Source organism: Stylophora pistillata, chromosome 5, assembly GCF_964205215.1.
Source record: "Stylophora pistillata chromosome 5, jaStyPist1.2, whole genome shotgun sequence".
In the NCBI taxonomy this organism is placed as follows: Eukaryota; Metazoa; Cnidaria; class Anthozoa; order Scleractinia; family Pocilloporidae; genus Stylophora; species Stylophora pistillata.
The window spans coordinates 23,047,351-23,066,694 of record NC_142523.1 but is presented as its reverse complement, the minus strand read 5'-3'; the positions used below and the strand labels follow the sequence as shown (position 1 = coordinate 23,066,694).

At 38.5% G+C, this 19,344-nt stretch overlaps 2 protein-coding genes and 1 long non-coding RNA gene across 3 annotated transcripts; all 3 read left to right on the top strand.

The window, feature by feature from the left end:
* Window positions 1–7,509: 7,509 nt before the first annotated feature.
* LOC111345485 (beta-1 adrenergic receptor-like) lies at window positions 7,510–10,917 on the top strand. Its single transcript, XM_022952768.2, has one exon. It carries the CDS (start codon window positions 8,312–8,314, stop codon window positions 9,284–9,286), a length of 975 nt encoding a protein of 324 aa, XP_022808503.2. The 5' UTR covers window positions 7,510–8,311; the 3' UTR covers window positions 9,287–10,917.
* Window positions 10,918–11,612: 695 nt separating this feature from the next.
* Window positions 11,613–12,290, top strand: LOC148730879 (histone H4-like). The gene is made up of 2 exons (XM_088761868.1): window positions 11,613–11,638; window positions 11,835–12,290. Exons 1-2 carry the CDS (start codon window positions 11,613–11,615, stop codon window positions 12,121–12,123), a joined length of 315 nt encoding a protein of 104 aa, XP_088617994.1. The 3' UTR covers window positions 12,124–12,290.
* Window positions 12,291–12,629: 339 nt separating this feature from the next.
* LOC148730878 (uncharacterized) lies at window positions 12,630–13,752 on the top strand. The gene is made up of 2 exons (XR_016002182.1): window positions 12,630–12,872; window positions 13,063–13,752. It is a non-coding gene; the product is annotated as an uncharacterized LOC148730878 (long non-coding RNA).
* Window positions 13,753–19,344: the final 5,592 nt, after the last annotated feature.

Below are 19,344 nucleotides of genomic sequence, written 5' to 3'. Positions count from 1 at the left end.
ACTTATTTTCTTGCTACGGAAAAATTGTTTTCCACCTTGGGTCATAGACAAAATCAGTTACAGGTATCTAGTGAAGAAAAATCATCCTTCTCCTACTAGGTAGAACGCCTCTTCTAACTCCGGTAAACCCTCTGCGCACTATTATAAACTTCCCTATGTTGGTCAGTTTTCGAACATCGCTCAGACTAAGTTAAGACAACTACTCAGACGTTATTGTAGAGCTGATTTAGATGTTAAGTTAGTCTTCAGTACGTTTAAACTCAGAAACATGTTCAGTGTGAAAGATTCAGTACCGCTAGGTCTACGTTCGCGTGTCATATAAATTTTCATGTGCTGGCTGTAATGTAAGTTATATTGGTGAGACCACTCGCCACACTTGTACACGAGTTCGTGAGCACCTCTTGTCGGACAAAACTTCGCATATTTACAAGCACCTGCAATCATCAAGGGCTTGTCTTGACTCGTGTGATACTGAATGTTTCACGATCTTAGATTCTGCCGCTTCAAAATGCCAAATTAAGATCAAAGAGGCATTGCACATTAAGTGGCAAAAGCCTATCCTTAATCAGCAATTGAAACATCTAGAATTGTCTCTTTCCTTTTAATTATGTTGTTCCTTGGTCTTTTAATTTATTTTTATTGTTTATTTATTTTTTTATTTTTTGATCTAGTCAAGCGCGCGCTATTGACATTTTTCGCGTTTTTAACATTCAAATGTAACGTAAGCCCTGACACGTAGTTTGTAACGTACCTTAGTTTAAATTCAAATGTACAACCGTTAAATGCTCATTTGCAACTGAAGATGACATGAGAATGTCGAAACATGTCTTGTACATTTAAACTCAAAGTTTTTGTTTCTTTTTTGAGAGTTATTGTCACTCTACTGTCTTTACGTCCTCTTGATAACGTCATTATGGATGCCCTCGTGGGGGTGGTCACGGGAGCTGAATGTCATGATGCGCGAGCTGGTGGGAGGCAGAAGCACAGACGTACTGCGAAAGATGCAGAGGGCAGTGCTCTCGGGCACGCTGAAAATTGCCCGGACTTTCAAGGTGGCAGTTTGAGTTCCTGTTAGAAGGAGGACCGTAGGCACAACGGAAAAGCTGTATAGGATTAGTTATTTACATTTATTTTTTTACTCCATGGCTCACAGGTTACGGTTTTCGCCCTGTGCTGCCTGATTAGAATGTAGCATTCAGTTGATTTCTCTGCGACAGTAAAATTTTTTTTCCTATAGAGCGCTATTTACAATGACAGATCAATAGCGCTTTACAATTAATGTCTCTAAATATTAAAATCTGAACTAATTACAAAGCAATTACATATGAAATATATTATTGATTACACATTGGTGTTCGCCTCTAAAGGGCAAATTGTGTTTTTTAAACCTCAGTATTGCAGTATTTGTGCATGTCAACTACAATTGGACGTCCTGACCGCCTCCGTCTGCTGATATGCCTGACGCAGGTTCTTTTTATATCGATGCATGTTTCTTAGAAAAACGACCCTTTACGTGAGCTCTGCTCGAGAAAGATGTCCCAAAGTGAAGCAAATGCTAGAACAAAACACGACAGATGAATTAGGACAATTTGGCCTCAAACTGTGGCAGTTTTAATTAAATTAATTATACCTAAGTGACAACAAAGAGCGAAATATCTGAACTTATCAACCGATATTGTCAACGTGGGGGGACAAAAACGCTAATCAAAATTTAGACAATGAAGACAATACTGAGAGCCCGTCGAAAGGTGATAGGGGAGGTGGAGGGAAATATTTTCTTGCGCACTTGACGTTCGAATGGCGAGGGATAGAAGGACGAACTAAGAAAGTGTTCCTGGTTTCAGCATAGCAAACTCCAGCCTAAATTCTTATTGGTTAACATTCGTACCTGATACAAACCTCCCAACGGGTTATGAAATGAACATGCCCCGACATAAAAAGCATTATGTTCAGACATAATGTTTGTCTATTTGTCATTGGCTTATATCATTTTGTCAGTAGCTTACATCTTAAGAACCCATATCATAATTAGTGTATACCTTTTATTGAGCTTTATCACACTTGCGAAAAAGAGGAAAGTTTTATGCAGAATCACTACCCAGAATAAGGAGAAATTGTCCTGCTAAAGAATCCCAACACATTTTATTTGTCAGGAATAGGAGTTCCTATCTTTTAGACGTGATTTAATATCATGAACGAGTTGTTTTGTAATGAGTCTTCGCAAGGTTTCCCTATATACACCGAACTTGCAGATCTTTGATCGACTTTTATCGCCAACTGCGTCTTCAACAATTTTCTAACTTACACCTCCATCATGTTGAATATTTTGACAATCTACGCCATACACAAAATCTCGACGATGGCAAAAACTTTGAAAACTCTGCTACTGAGTCTTGCCTGCTCTGATGCTGCTGTTGGTTTGTTGGTTTGCTGTTGGTTTGTCAACCATTATACACTTTCATTCTTGTAAAGTGCCTACAACTGGGCTATCCTAGCTGCAACATTTATCGAATACTGAGTATTTTAGGTTGGTTCTTTTCAGCTGCTTCGAATTGAAGTGTTGTGGCTGTAAGTGTAGACAGGTTCTTAGCTGTTCATCTTCATCTCAGATACAAAGAGCTTGCGGCTCACAAGCGTGTTGTTATTTTGGTGATCATCATACGGGTGTATAGCGCACTTTTTTCTTTGATGAGATTGTGGGGGCTGGTTAGTACTCGAAATGTTATTGTTACAGTTGTTGCATCTTTTGTTTTTATTTTAACATTCGTTATGTACATCAGGATAAATTTAGCTGTCCGACGGCACAAGAATAAGATTCAGTCTTTGCAAGTTCAAAAAGTGGCTCGCTCTGATGAGATAAAAAACTTCGCTGTCCTCATTAAATCCACAGTTGGCATATTCTTCGTATATCTCGTGTTTGTAATTGGTTTTTCGCCTTTTTGTATTCGCATTGCCGTCATGCAAATCTATGGTTCGAGTAAAGCTCTAAAACGGTTTTTTCTTTACTCGCGGACTCTCATGTATCTAAATTCATCTTTGAATCCTGTCATTTACTGCTGGAAGATGAGACATTCGACACGTCATCATAAAAATACTGTGGAAGATGTGAGATACAATGAAATATATGAAGTTCATATATTTTAAATATATGAAGTTCATATATTTTGTACTACGGTATTTGATACATATGATGCACGATCCTCGCAGTAGATAGCGCTATTTAAGCAATAGCGAAAATCAGACCTGAAAAAAATCAGGCCTGTACGGGATTCGAACCACTGACCTCTGCGAGTCCTCTATCTCATTTATCACCTCTATCTCATTTACTACCTCTATCTCATTTATCACTTTCACGGGTTTATTACGAATCAACTTAACGGCCTGCTCCCAGTTGGCTTGTTAGCTCAATTGGTAGAGCGCTGCACTAGTATCGCAGAGGTCAGTGGTTCGAATCCCGTACAAGCCTGATTTTTTTCAGGTCTGATTTTCGCTATTGCTTAAATAGCGCTATCTACTGCGAGGATCGTGCATCATATGTGTGAAAGATGTGTTGGAGAAGCAATCGGCCATTTCGGATAAACTACAATCGCTCATCGAGTGTCGTCCATGTTGATAACTGATCCACTCTGTGTGACTTACAAGGAGCGAGCGCGGTTTGTTGATGACAAGGCAAATGGGAACACGAAGACTGAACCAAAGGGATAGAAAAATTGATGTTGATTGAAAACAAAAATATATTGTCTGATATAGTTGAAAACTAAACAAGCAGCGAAAAACTTTGCATTTCCCTTTACAGTTTCAACTTAGACGGAGCAGAAGGCTGCATATTACAACGAAAGCAGAGATGGCTTTAGAGTTAGTGATTAGCCCGCAGATGTTTGCGTGTGTTTCTACAAAATACCTAGCCAGAAATTCTTGAGAACTTAAAATCAAGTGTATTTTTATTATTATCCCCTTTCGCTTAGACGCAGGTAACAGATAGGTTTCGAATGATTTTAACATTTTTTTCCAGTTTTTAGACAAAATGATGAGTCGATGATGTGCTATAAAGAAAAAAAGGAGGTCCGCAATGCGTATATGTGCGGCTTACGGAATTGAGCTGCTTTCTAGCGTCTGGTGTCTTACTGAGTTTCTTCTTCTTTCTTTTCCTGCTCATCAATAAAACAAGATAACTAGCATACAATAGTCCTGAAATGCTCATTTTCAAGTTGAGGGTTAATGGCCAAACTTTGTTCTGGAGGTCTCATTTTGACAACAAAGGTTGCACATGTAACCTGAGCATTTCAGGAGCTTGAAAAAAGGTTAGTATCATCTCCCATAGTGGCCTGATAGATTCAGTCATAATTTTGTGTACATAAAGAAGTGGAATTGAGTTCCAAAGCTTATAACTTAGTTGTCTTTTCCAAGGCAAGTAATATGAAATTAACTCTATGGAAACATTTCATGAAAATCTTTTGCGATTTTATTCACCATTACACGAGGAAAAAAACTTCGGAGAAGGGCGGGGACACTCGGGAATGAGGTAATCTACACTAAAAGCCATTGGGAGCTTGATTTCGTTGAATGTATGAATAATTTTGGACAATACAGGCATGTAAAGTAACACCATGCTGAACGTAGGTTTCTATTTTCTATTAGTGCACAAAGTTCTATTTTCAGTTGGTTGATAGCAAAACATTTACTATAATTATTGTATTTGGGTTTGACTGTATTTTCAATAAAGAACACAGAAAAATTTAGTTGAGGTAGGTGGATATGGGGTTGCAAATGGAAGAATTTAGTGAAAAAAGATAGGTGCATAACATGACCAGAATAAAAGCAATATTTTAGTAAATCATATGTTGTACTCTGAAGCAACATTTCATAAACATTCCTAATAATTTTTAACGCAATAAGTTTTATAATTTGACCTGGAGGTTTTATTTAACAGAATGTTCAATAGAGATAGAGCGTCACCATAATAGATTTCACAAAAAGTAATCAGAGACATAACTTAAACACAACAGAGTTCAATGTACAGGCAAGTGCATGATAGTATTATATGATTTAAAGAACCAGAATTTTTCAAGTTTTCTTAGTATCGAAATTTTAATTTCGTGCCAGTGTTTCCCAAATTCAAGCTATGTGTTTATCAATGTACATAAATATATCGGAGCTTTTGTTTATTTTGGTCAGCTTCTATGTGCATCAATCAGCACAACCTACTTCATGTAAATCTGATTGGTTTCTAGTGTGATCTATTGTTGGTGTGCTTATACTTGACTAACTAACTAACGACACATGAAAAAGGCACCTAGCTGTTTTCAGCTAATCAAGAATGTAACTTTTCATGTATATCAGTATTGTGATGAATTAACCAAAACCAAACAAGTAACTGAAAAGAGTCGTAGGCTACCAAATAAAGGCTTAACATACATGTATAGCTACCAAGTTTAAATATCAATGCTTATCTGAACCATTATGAAGAAAACTTAGGAGACTTCCGAGTTTACAGGAAGTCATGAAATGTTAAGGTCTGAATAATTCTGGGTATTACTTGGAAAACATAACACTAATCACATTTCAGTTGTAATATTAAACCACTAGGCTCCTATTCGTATTTTGATAAAAGGGAATCCACTTTGTTACTGAGTTTCAATGTATTACTTCCTCAAAGTTTGGAATCAATCATAATAGACATTTAGCACCAAGGTTTTTATGTTAATGACAAACCGCAGTTTCAGGTTAGTACTTAGACGTTTTTGAATCGGTTTAGCCATGTAAAACATGATCTCGCCTTCGGATCATGACATAGTGCGGTTGACAATTCGTGTGTAACGTAAGCCGCACAAAAATGGGCCGGTACAGAAGGTGTTTAAAATTTTATTTTGACATACAATCGACTCCTTAAATTTAAGATGAATCGACAGATTAAAGTTTTGCGGCAATTTGAAAATACATTTCAAAATCATGGAGAAAATTTGTAATAGAGTCGATTTGTTCCGGTTTCAGAGAACCTCAGTTAGAAAATCGATGATATTAAAGTTTAATTACGTCTTACAGAGGTTTTCAATGATGTCTCATGATCAAATTAAGGCTATTTATTATTGTGTTGGTTTTATTTTACTTTGCTCTGTGATTGGTCCAGAAAAGTCTTTCCATCCTTCAATCAATATATTGCAAACTGAAAAAATTCGCGGCTTGATCGTCCGCGTTCAACCGCGCTTTAGCAGTTTGCTTATGTTCACTTTGATTTCTCATTGGCTAATGATAATAGAACCTTTTTTGTGATTAGTAATAGTAATAGTAATATAGTTTATATCTGGCCACTTGCAGCCCAGAGGCTGAATTACGGGTGCAGTTTAAGGTTGAGAACAGACGTTAGCATATCAGGCGCCTCTGGCAGCCACTTCAGTCTATCGATCTCACCTTCCCACCCATCCCACCCCAGGGGAGGACATTCATCACACAGTAATCTCGTGTGTGGGAAATTAACGTCTCCTGCCCCAACCCTGCAGGAGACAGGACCTCCGTTTATTCTTCCCTATCCGAGAAGACTAGAATATCTAACCATTTCTTGATGTTACAGAAAGGTAGCATATTCTTTTCAATTATTTTAAAAAGCTTGAGTGTTGGTCCGGCCGGGGCTCGAACCCTCGACCTCCCGTACAATAGTCCAGCGCTCTATCCATTGAGCTAACCGGGAGGCGATTGGTTGCAAGTATTATTTTGATTTTGGTTTTTCGGGACTCAAATGAAAGTCGCTCTATCCGTCAAGTTGGCATCATGCGCGTGAAAGTTGAACAAATTTCGACTTTTACGCACGGGCCTATGTGGTATTGATTTTAACACGGTGGTAGATATTGCTGTGTCATATATGTACAGTAAAACTCGCGGGATACTGAAAATCCACCTTTAAGCAAGCTCGGTGACCTATCTTTTTTATTGGAGCTTTCTAAAGGAACAACGGTGGGGAACTCTTAAGGACAGTTTAAAAATAATTATTCGATAACTTATCTTTCTGAGGAATCACCTTAAGTACTTAGTGAACTGACGTTTACGTTATTTGAAGAATTTAATAGCAGGGTATTACATTCGTTCCCGTTAATTTACCTTTTTAAGCTTTTAACAACTCTTTTTAAGCGAGTCTTTTTATTCCGCCATTTTTTCACAATCGCAAAAACGGCGAAAAGTAAAAACGAGGTAATTTAAACTGAGGCACAAATTAATTTTCATTCAACTAATTTATTCTTGTTTTTCTCGTAACCATGCATGTTTCCACCAATAGCGTAGCTCCATTTTCTGGATATAAACGCACACACAACTCAGAGTTCCTCCATTCACTCTGACGAAGCGCTAACGCTCGAAACGTCAGCTTTGAAACTCTTTACGATGGCCAATTGACATTATCAACTCAGTTGATAAAACCAAAATTATCTTGTCATTACTCCCCCACCAACGCTGCACCACAGTTCGTCAAGAAACTCACCCCTTTATTCATAAACCAAACATTGTTTACCATTCAGAATGCATCATGATTAACTTGAGGGTTTTTGCATGTTTTATTACTATTCCAGTAGACATAGCTAGCTGTCACTCTGAAATAAACGAAAGCAAATAAAATAAGCTAAATATTTGTTTCTTTCCTAAACATCTCTCATGTTTTCTAAGCCAGCTTTAAGCCTTATTTTTTACTGCTGGAAGGTGAGACGCTCGACACGCTGAATAACTTCGGAACATATCACGGAGAAGAAATAAGCCATCTTGTGTAATTTACAGTCAGTGTTTAAGTATCGTCCATGTCAATAACTGAATACCTGTGAGTGACTGACAAGAACTGTATTTAGGGATTGTATTCTGAGATGTAACACAGACAGCACTTTATTTATGAAAGCGACAACAGTGGCGGCTTTAATTCGACGTTTTAGTGACTACGCTAGAGATATCTGCAGATGGTTTCGTCTTAAACAGTTAGCCTCAATTTTAAAGGAGTATAAAACGGATACTAAAAAGTCTAACATACACATAATAAACGAGCTATGGAGAAAATTGTTGATCAAAAAATACAGTTGAACATCTTGATCGCCACCATCTGTTGATACGTCTGACGTAAGTTCTTTCTTTTTCATTAGTTATCAGCTTACATCCGAAGAACCCACGTCGTGAGCTCGAGAAGACCATTCGTTTGGTTGAAGACTACCGCTGTTGGGAGGAAAGGCAATATTTTAGTCAGAAAGTGGAATCAGGCAAGAAATCGCTGCCTGGAATAGATAGAACTTAAGAGTGGTAAGAGATTCTTGACGTCTCTATTCTTTGTAAATGAGTTGGTATTATGAACGTATTCAATTGCAACAAGTCTTGGCAATATTTTCCTATATACGCCGAGCTTGCAGATCTTCGCTCCACTTTTTTCGCCAACTGTGTCTTCAACAGCTTTCTAATTTATACCACCATCGCGTTGAATATTGTGACAATCTACGCCATTCACAAAACTTCAATAATGGCAAAAACTTTAAAAACGTTGTTACTTAGTCTCGCCTTCTCAGATGTTGCTGTTGGTTTGTTTGTTCAACCATTATACTCGTTCCTTCTGATCAAGTGGCTTCACGTGGACAATCTTTACTGCAACATTTCTGGATTGCTAAGTATTTCTGTTCGTTTCTTTTCAACTGCATCGTTCCTTGGTGTCGTAGCTGTGAGTGTAGAAAGACTATTAGCTATTCATCTTCATCTCAGATACCAAGGGCTTGTAACTCACAAGCGTGTTGTTATTGTGGTGACTGGCATATGGGTATGCAGTGCATTTCTTTCTTCGATGATATTGTGGGCGTTGCAGGTTACTCAGGATCTCACTGCTACAGTTACTTTAGCTTTCGGTTTCATCATCACATTTGTGGTGTACATCAGGATATATTTAGCTGTCCAACGACACAGGAATCAGATTCAGTCCATGCAAATAAGAGACGAAGCTCAGTCTGATGAAATGAAGAAGTTTGCTGTTCTCATTAAATCAACAGTTGGAATATTCTACGTATTTCTCGTGTTTTTAACTTGTTATTTGCCTATTCTTATTACCAAGGCTACTATTCTAATCTATGACTCGAATTCCGCTCTAAAAAAACTCTTTCTTTTCTCATTGACTCTCCTGAATCTAAATTCAACTTTGAACCCTGTCATTTACTGCTGGAAGATGAGACACATTCGACACGCTATCATGGACATACTGTGGAAGATGTCTCACAAAAGAAATCAGCTATCTCGTGTAATTTACAATCGGCAATCGAGCGTAGTCCATGTTGATAACTGATCCACTCTGTGTGGCTTACAAGGACTATGCGCAGTTTATAAATGTATAACAAAGTAAATGTGGGCAAATAAGACTAAACGTAAACTTAGTGATATGACCCGTCAGCCAAATAATTACGTAGCCCTGAATTTATCCACACAACATATCAAATTTTTGCAACTGGAGAGAAAAGGCCACTTTGAACAGGGAAGCTGGTTTTGTTATCGATGGACAGTGAGATTGTAATTACGGATGGCAATGAAAGAAGTACAGCAGACATGATATTTTTCATATCAAGGTTCTCGTCGCTCTAAATATAAAATCAAGATCGAAAAAAGCGGGACTAGATGAGCTTCGTGCAGAGGCTTCTTTTATCCATTGAAAAGTTTCCCCATAACTGCGAGATATTTCGCCACCCCCTGAAGACTAGCACAGACAACCGAATGACGTGCAAGTTTGGAATAAAACAGAAGCAAGCTCGTGCCATCATTCCTTTTCAAAAGCAGAATCTCCAAATTACACTAAAATAGGGCATAAAAAACTTCTTCCTCTCAATAAAAAGTTAACTCCTTGACTCTCCTTCATGTGCAATTTGAAGAAACTTTCAAGCAAGCAGGTAACAAGAATGACAAACATAATCAATCAGAGATCATGGTAGGATAGTAAGAGTCTCGGGACTAAACAACAAATTTAAGATTTAAGTGAAGGAATAAACTTCCCGGTCTTTCATTGGAAGATAAAAAGCTAAATGATCTTAGGACTTAGACGGTATTGCGTCATATCAAGAGCGGAAGGAAGAAAAGCAACCAGGAGCTATTATTTAAGAGGGAGAGAAAACTGATGCTAATCATTGGCTATTGGGTGGATTGAAAAAAAGAAAAAAAAAGGATTGATTCATGCTCGAAAACTAAACATGCAGCGAAAAGCACTTCGTTTGCCTTCACACTTTTGAGATAAAAACTACGTAAAAGCAAAAGGCTGCACATGAAAACGAGAGCAGAGGCGGCTTTAGAGTTTTTGTTTAGTTTGCAGATGTTTGCAGGTGGTTCTAGATAATATCTGAGCGGGAAGTTTTGAGATGTTAAAATCAAGCATGTTATCGTTGTTATCTCTTTTAATTTCGCTTAGGTTTCGTAACTCTTATTCAAATTTCTGGACGAAAAAGTGGGTCTATAACATGAAAAGTGTCAGAACATTAATCTTGTCAACTGCTTTAAAGTTTATTTTGACAGGTAATCGAGAACTTAAATCTGAGGCATATCTATGATGAGTACGTGGCGATTTAAAAAATCCCGGAGGATATTTGTAACGGGGTCGATTCCTGCGGGTTTTTAGGGGAGACGGGGACGGTATTTGACTTCGCCAACAGCCTAACCCCCATAACCGTTCCTTCAAGATGATAAATGACAGATGAGGTTTCTTACTCCTAACAGAACTTATTTGGGAATAGTAATAACTGAGGTGTAAGGAAATCAATAATAAGAATGATACCTTAAGTTCCATGGCGTATTATCTGTGAGAATAACTAAACCAAACATTGTGTACTATTCAGAGTGTGTTATTATCATCTTAAAGGCTTTTCATGTTTTATTAATTTTTTTGATGAACATAGCTAGCTGTCACTATCGAATAAACGAAAGCAAGTTAATGAGCTTAATGTTTTTGTCTTTATATTCATTGACTCTCCTGTTTCTTAATTCGTCTTTGAACCTTGTGAAATGAAAACCTTTATTTAACTTTAAATTAGAGATAGCAAACAACCATAACAATATCTTCATTTACTGCTGGAAGATGAGACACATTCGACACGTTATCATGGACGTACTGCGGAACTTGTCTTGAGAAAGAACCGAGAAAGAACCCAGAGAGAGGGAAAACAGTCGGAAAACAAAACAATCAACGGTTTCATCTCATTTCGGAACTCTAACTTCATTTCCACGCCTGAATTCACCTGTCAGTTTTTGACCAATCTGAGACAAGAAAATTGAAGCATGGCAAAATACTTTTCCGAAGCAAAATAAACAACGCACTGAAGGGTAAGAGAGGGAGTTTCTGCCCTTTATACATAAACTACAGCGTTGAAAATGTTATAAAACAATTGTTTCATACGTTAGCTGTGCGTTCATCGAGATATGAAGCACTCGGGAAGTTTGGAGAGCACTCAAGAAGCAACTCTTACGCATCTTTCGTGCTCTCTAAACTTCCCGCGTTCTTCATATCTCTATGAACGCACGCTGACGTATGAACCAATTGTTAAATAACTACGCTGGATTTCTTGGAGGCAGACATCACTTTAAAGAGAAAAGCACGAAAAAATATCCCATTGGTGACACGACCAAGGCCGGGAATGCAATCAGCACTGCAACCTGATTGGTTAGAAGACGTGTCTTCAAAATTGGACCAATCAGGTGAAATCAAATTTGGAAGACAATGCAACGAGTGTCTAAAACACAGGATGATTATTCTAAGCGCTACTAAGTCTTTAATATACGTTCTTCTGAATATTAAGAGCAGGTCTCTCAAGAAAAATCAGGTTGTTTGAACAAGATGTTCGGTCGCGGTAATGGAGGAAAGGTTTGGGAAAAGGAGGCGCGAAGCGACATAGGAAAATCCTACGCGACAACATTCAGGGCACCACTAAGCCCGCCATTAGACGTTTAGCAAGAACAGGTGGTGTAAAGTGCATTTCAGGTCTCGTTTATGGAGAAACGCGCGAAGTTCTCAAATTGTTCCTCGAAAATGTAATACGCGACGCGTTGACCTATACCGAACACGCCAAGCGAGAAACAGTGATTGCAATGGACGTCGAAAACGCGCTAAAACGACAGGGACGCACGCTGTACGGCTTTGGAGGATGAAGGATAAAGAACTAACACGACGAAGAAACTTTAGAGTAGCAAGTGTGTAAAAGAAAAGACTGAAATTTTCTTGATAGCTTCCAGCGGGAATTCAAGCTTGTAATTGTGTTTTAATTTCTTGTGCATTTTCATTTTTTCGTATGGAATTAAAACAATGTACTATGAAACGATCTCATCATTTCTCCATATTATATTGAGTTACTTTCGTTTCGTTTGTATCTGTGTACTGATGTTGCCATTTTTTTCTTTACTTAATGTTATATACATATAATGTACAGAGAATTAAATTTGCTTCTCTCGTTTGTACAATTGTTTACAGTCCATACTTTTTACCGCGCGTCATCTGCAAGGGAGGGGACTGAGCCGAGGTTAGTGGCTGTCGCCTCTAAAGTGCAAATTAGATGGATTTAGCAAGAGGACGGGAACGTAAGTTGACAACAGCGCGCGCGCGGCAAAAATACCGGTAAGAAACTGGGTCGAGAACGTCGCCCCGTTATGTTTCAGAAGTGACTTAACAGTCGTTTCAACGAGAAGTAAACGCAATGTCTCTTCTTAAATAGCCTAAACTCGGTTTTTAAAGATCGCCAACACAAATTTTCGGTTTCGTAAACAGCTTTAAGGAAAACGAAACTATTCTCTTTGTGAGTTATGCAACAAGCGCAAACACAGGATAAATTATAGTTACGGCAAGTTAGATGTTAATACATGAATCCACATGAGGATTGAACTTTATAATTGATCTACTCCAGGTGAGACACGTGTCTGTCGATTCATTTATCAAATTTTAGGGCCCATTAGATTTTTTTTCGGCGATTTGTATTGCTGTCATTTCGTTTCGTGCCACTAGATATTAGCACTGCTCATCTTTCTTCATAATTTCAAAAAATTATAATTTTGGCAATCGTCATCGTTTTCCCCTTTGTTTAATACTGATTCAAGACGGTACATCTCTTTTGAACATTGACTACCCAGAGATGCAATGTATTTTGGACGAGGTTATGACGAAACTATGTAGAAACAGAGCGACCCAACGAAGAAGTTGTTTACAGTCATAATTCAAATAGCAGTCTTCATTAGAGAATGACAACCCTGGTGGCTTTTATTCGACGTTTTAGCAAGTAGGCTAGAGACCTCTGCAAAAGGTTCAGGCCTGTACCAAGACGAGAAAATTTCAGAACTTATTTATTTTCGTGTCAAACAGTTTGCCTCAATTTTAAAGGAGCTAGTATGAAAAGGATGTATGTGTTATACCAGGTTCACACAAAAGCTGTTATGTTACACTCGGTTTAATATTGTTTTCTTCATAGAGGCTGGTTAATTAACGGAAGTTTGTAGACTTCAAATTTAGCGCATTGAACTGAATATCTACAAATTGATGATTATTTGAAATTTATGGAAAACTCATGCAGTTCCTCAGGTCTCTGTTTTTGATTTTTATTCAGTTAAATCAACTTTTGCTAAATATAATTTGCTGGTGTGAATGAGACCTGCTTAAAAAACTAGTCCTTGTGAAAAAATTGTCAAAACTCATTTTGACAGATGACCTGATATTTAACTTCGTCTGACTGAAACCGCTCAATATTTATTGTCTTATTTGCAATTGAACATGTAAAGTACAATTGCATGTCCTGACCGTCTCCGTCTTTTGATATGCCTGAGACAATTTTTTTTTTGTCATTGGATAATATGATATTGTTATTGGCTTACATCTTAAGAACCCCTATCATAACTAGTGTATACCTTTTATTGAGCTTCATCGCTTTTGCGAAAAAAAGGAACTCTTTCTGCAGAATCGCTACCCTGAATAAGGAGAAATCGTCCTACTAAAGAATCAAAACACATTTTATTTGTCAGGAATAGGGGTTCCTATCTTTTATACACGAGTTGATATCATGAACAAATTGTCTTGTAACGAGTCTTCGCAATATTCACCTATATACGCCGAACTTGCAGATCTTCGATCGACTTTTATCACCAACTGTGTCTTCAACAATTGTCTAACTTACACGGCCATCATGTTGAACATTGTGGCAATCTACGCCATTCACAAAACTTCAACAATGGAAAAAACGTTGAAAGCGCTACTGCTGAGTCTTGCCTGCTCTGATCTTGCTATTGGTCTGTTTACTCAACCATCATACACGTTCTTATTGATCAAATGGCTTCAATTAAAGGATCCTGGCTGTAACCCTTGGCGATTGCTGAAAATTTCAAGTAGTTTATTCATAACTGCTTCGTTCTTTGTTGTTGTGGCTGTAAATGTAGACAGGTTCTTGGTACTTCATTTTCATCTCAAATACCAAGAGCTTGTGACTCGCAAGCGTGTTGTTATTGTGGTGATCGGCATATGGATGTATAGTGCATCTATTTCTTTGATGATATTGTGGGGGTTTGCTAGAACTCAAGATATTACTAGTTTAGTTTCTGGGTCTTTCGGTCTACATCAGGATATATTGAACTGTCTGACGACACAGGAATATGATTCAGTCCATGCAAATATGACACGAAGCTCAGTCTGATGAAATGAAAAACTTTACTGCTGTCATTAAATCAACAGTTGGCATATTCTACGTATATCTTGTGTTTATAGGTTGTTATTTGCCTTTTTTTATTTGCATGGCTGCTATTCGAATCTATGGCTCGAATTCGCTTAAAAAAACTCTATCTTTTCTCAGCGACTCTCATGTATCTAAATTCAACTTTGAACCTTGTCATTTACTGTTGGAAGATGAAAAAAATTCGACACGCTATCATGGACATACCATGGAAGGTGTTTTGGAGAAGAAATCAGCTATCTCGCGTAATTTACAATCGGCCATCGAGCGTGGTCCATGTTGATAACTGATCCACCCTGTGTGGCCTACAAGGACTATGCGCAGTTCATAAATTTACGACAAAGTAAATAGAGACAAAGATGAGTAAACATAAACTTTCGCTTTCAAAAAACTATGCCTTTTCTCAATGAAAGTGATATATTTAAATTCAACTTTGAACCCTGTCATTTACTGCTGGAAGATGAAACAAATTCGACACGCTATCATGGACGTACTGTGGAGGTTGTTTCGGAGAATTTGGAAATCAGCCATCTCGCGTAAATTACAATCGGCCATCGAGCGTCGTTTCTGTTGATAACTGATCCACTCTGTGTGGCCTACAAGGAGTATGCGCAGGTAGTAGATTTACGACGAAAGTAAATGGGGACAAAGAAGAATAAACATAAACTTTGTGGTATGACCTGTCAGCCAAATAATTGCGTAGCTCCGAATTTAAGCACACAAGATATCAAATTGACGCAATTAGAGAGAAAAAGGCCACTTTGAACAGGGAAGCTGGTTTTGTTATCGATGGACCGTGAGATTGTAATTACGGACGGCAGTGAAAAAAGGATAGCAGACATGATATTATTCATATCAAGGGCTTCGTCGCTCTGAATTTGAAGTAAAGAGTGAAAACAATGGGAGTGGGTGCAGACCTGAGCCTCTTGCAGGGGTTTCTTTTATCCATTGAAAAGTTTGCCCGCGACTGCGAAATGTTTAATCAACTCTCTTAAAACTAGCTGTGAACAACATTGACTTTATTTTTTTTTTAAAATGAAAGAAATAAAGGCTTTTGTAGCCCGCAGTTAGCAAAGCTATTCTAGGCGGGCTACCTAAACAGACACTGTATAGGCTCACACACACACACACACACGCGTGAATAAAACAGCTTGGACTAAAACAGGAGGAAACTTGTGCCATCCATCCTTCTGTCCCAAGGGCAGAATTCTTAAATTACGCTATAATAGGGGAGAAAAAGAATTTTTTCCTCTCAATAAAAAGTCAACTCCTTGACTCTCAGTAAATGGTTTGAACCCGGGGGTAACATGTGAAGGTGTAGACTGATCGTCCGGGTGAGTGTAGTCCTGAGAAGGACTGTTGTCGGTGGTAGTGACTGACGTTTCGACAACCTGTGCGGAAGTCATCATCAGAGTCAAGTGAATGATTGTTGTCAGTAGAATGTTCTTTTTCCAGTTCGTGTGAAATGATCGGTTGGTTTTGCCGTGATGTTATTGGCTGTAAGACTCAAGTGACGTAAGTCGGTCGTGATTGGTCTGTTTCGATCTGTCAGTAAAGTTAGGTCGTTCTTTTTCGGTCGTTTGTGATGTTTATGTCGTGAATGAGTCGTTTGTATGGAGCGGGTAGTTGTTGACATCTGTTTAGGGGAGTCTGTTCTAAGTTAGTAAACCAGCTTTCCAGAGTCAGTCGTTGAAAATAGTCAGTGCTGTAGGTTAGGAATTGCGCAAAGTCCCAGTCAATGTTGTGGTTGGTAAGTCGATGGTGTTCAGCAATGTGATTGCTGACATCACCTTTCCTCGTCACCCGTCTGTGTTCAGTCAGTCTTGTTGTGAGGTTTCTGCCAGTCTCACCGATGTAGGAGGCTTGGCAGTCGGAACAATTGATCTTATAAATCGTTCCCTGTCTGCGGATATTGAAGGCTACAGCAACCATACTGTACATAAAAGGCATGTCATCTTACTACCCTTCAATATCCGCGTCGCCCACAAACCCATCACCACACTACGTCAGTTACTAACCAACGTTAAAGACAAAGACGAACCGAGGAACAGACAGGGAACGATTTATAAGATCAATTGTTCCGACTGCCAAGCCTCCTACATCGGTGAGACTGGCAGAAACCTCACAACAAGACTGGGACTCAGACGCAATGCCTAACCTACAGCACTGACTATTTTCAACGACTGACTCTGGAAAGCTGGTTTACTAACTTAGAACAGACTCCCCTAAACAGATGTCAACAACTACCCGCTCCATACAAACGACTCATTCACGACATAAACATCACAAACGACCGAAAAAGAACGACCTAACTTTACCGACAGATCGAAACAGACCAATCACGACCGACTTACGTCACTTGAGTCTTACAGCCAATAACATCACGGCAAAACCAACCGATCATTTCACACGAACTGGAAAAAGAACATTCTACTGACAACAATCATTCACTTGACTCTGATGATGACTTCCGCACAGGTTGTCGAAACGTCAGTCACTACCACCGACAACAGTCCTTCTCAGGACTACACTCACCCGGACGATCAGACCACACCTTCCTTGACTCTCCTTCATGTGCAATTTGAAGAAACTTGAATAAGCCTCTAGGTCTTTCAGTAGAAGTTTAAAAGTTAAATGATCCAACCAGTTAAACGCTATAGCGTCACATTAAAAGCGGAAGGAAGAATAGCAACCGGAACTAGTATTAAAGAAGGAGAGAAAATTGATGTTAGTCATTGGCTATTGGGTGGATTGAAAAAAAAAGGATTGATCGATATACTCGAAAACTAAACCTGCAGCGGAAAGCATTTTGTTTGTCTAGACACATTTGAGATAAAAAACTATGCCGAATCAAAAGGCTGCACATAAAAACGGAAACAGACGCGGTTTTAGAGTTATTGACTACTTCGCAGATGCTTTGCTGAGCGGGAACTTTTGGGAAGTTAAAATCAAGCATGTTTTCGTTGTCATCTCTTTTCGCTTAAGTTTAGTAATTATTTCCAGTTTCTGGATGAAAAAGTGATTCTATAACGTGAAAAGATTCAGAACATTAATCTTTTGAAAGATAATCGACAGCTTAAATTTCAGGCATATTTATGAGATTACGCGGCAATTTGCAAAATCTCGGTCAATGTTTTTAACAGGGTCGATTCCTGCTGGTTTTCAGGGGTGACGGGAAGGGGACTCGACGTTGCCAACAGACTATAGCTAATAAGGAAGGAAGAGGTCATAAGAATATCACATAGCCAGAATCCTCTAGCCCTCCCCCCCCCCCATCCCGTTGCAGATGATTTTTGTGAATAAATTGCAGGGCCTTTCTTTTTTGTTAAAGCGCATCGAATTGTATTGGGTGACAGACTTGACTCAGGAGCATAGGTTGAGTGTATAGTAAAGATATGGCGAGAACGGAATCGATTGCTCTGGTTGAGATACAAAATGAAATGCAAACATTTACATCTACGTATGGTCAGCTCCCACTGCACTTTTCTTTATTTGAAAGTGCCTTGGAGTATTTACCGTTTTGGTTGCATATATTCATATATTTATTACCTTTCAAAAGGTTTTTATTTCCTTTTGAGTTATTAGCCTTGCCAGAGGCATTGACAAAATAACTGCCATAATTAAATGAACAGGTAACACCTCAAAAAAGGCTCTTGATGATATTTTTAGCATAGGAAAAAAAAATTAAAATTTTGTGGGATTTCGTGGAGGTAGACATCCCTTTGACGAGAAAATCACGAAAAGATATCGCATCGGTGACACGACCAACACAGGGAATGCAATGAGCATTGCAACCTGATTGATTAAAAGTTGTGTTCTTCAAATTGGACCAATCAGATAAAATCCAATTTCGAAGACAATGCTGTAACTGTCGCTAAGTTAAATATTAAGTTTTAGTGAGACAATATTGCGACCTCGTGCGTTGTGGCCTCGTGCGCTGTCGCTAAAATGACAATTTATGCGAGTTTGTGCGATAGAGTTATCTGCGATAAAGTTATCTGCGATCACTTGCGACTTCTGGCTAATAAGGCGAACAGAGTTAGAGGTCAATCGGTTAGCGTATTTTTCTCTCCCCTTGTTGTTTTTTACTTGATCGATTATTGTTAGGGTTTATGCGCTCGACCTTTGTGTTGTTATATAATAATCATTGTTTTAGTTTAGCTCCTTGTAATGTCACTTAGACTAGGTTTTCTTGTTTGTGTTTTAGTTTGACGTGTTTGATATCGGATGAAATCGAATTGGAATCACAGGGGGGTCTGGTGTCTGGTGTCTGGTGTCTGGTGTCAGATTTAGTACCTCGATGTCCTCTATGTAAAAAAACGCCTACAATTATAAATGCAAGAGGATTTCAAAACACAGGAGGATTATTCTAAGCTCTGCTAAGTCTGCAATATACGTTGTTTTGGAAATTCAGAGCAGGTCTTTCAAGAAAAACCACAGGCGGCCCAGGCGTACTTAGTGTGACTTTGGGGTCTAAAAGTCATTAAAGAGAATACCTAACATATTAAGATCGGATTTTAAGCGTAAGCGTAAGCGTGGGTCGTTACAAAAAAGGAAAAATTATGAAAAAAATTAAGAAAAAATTAAAAGGATAATTGAAACTAGGGATATAATGTGTGATGTCTCCTTACCTTTTTTCCGCAGCCGCTATGTCGTTTACGGTACT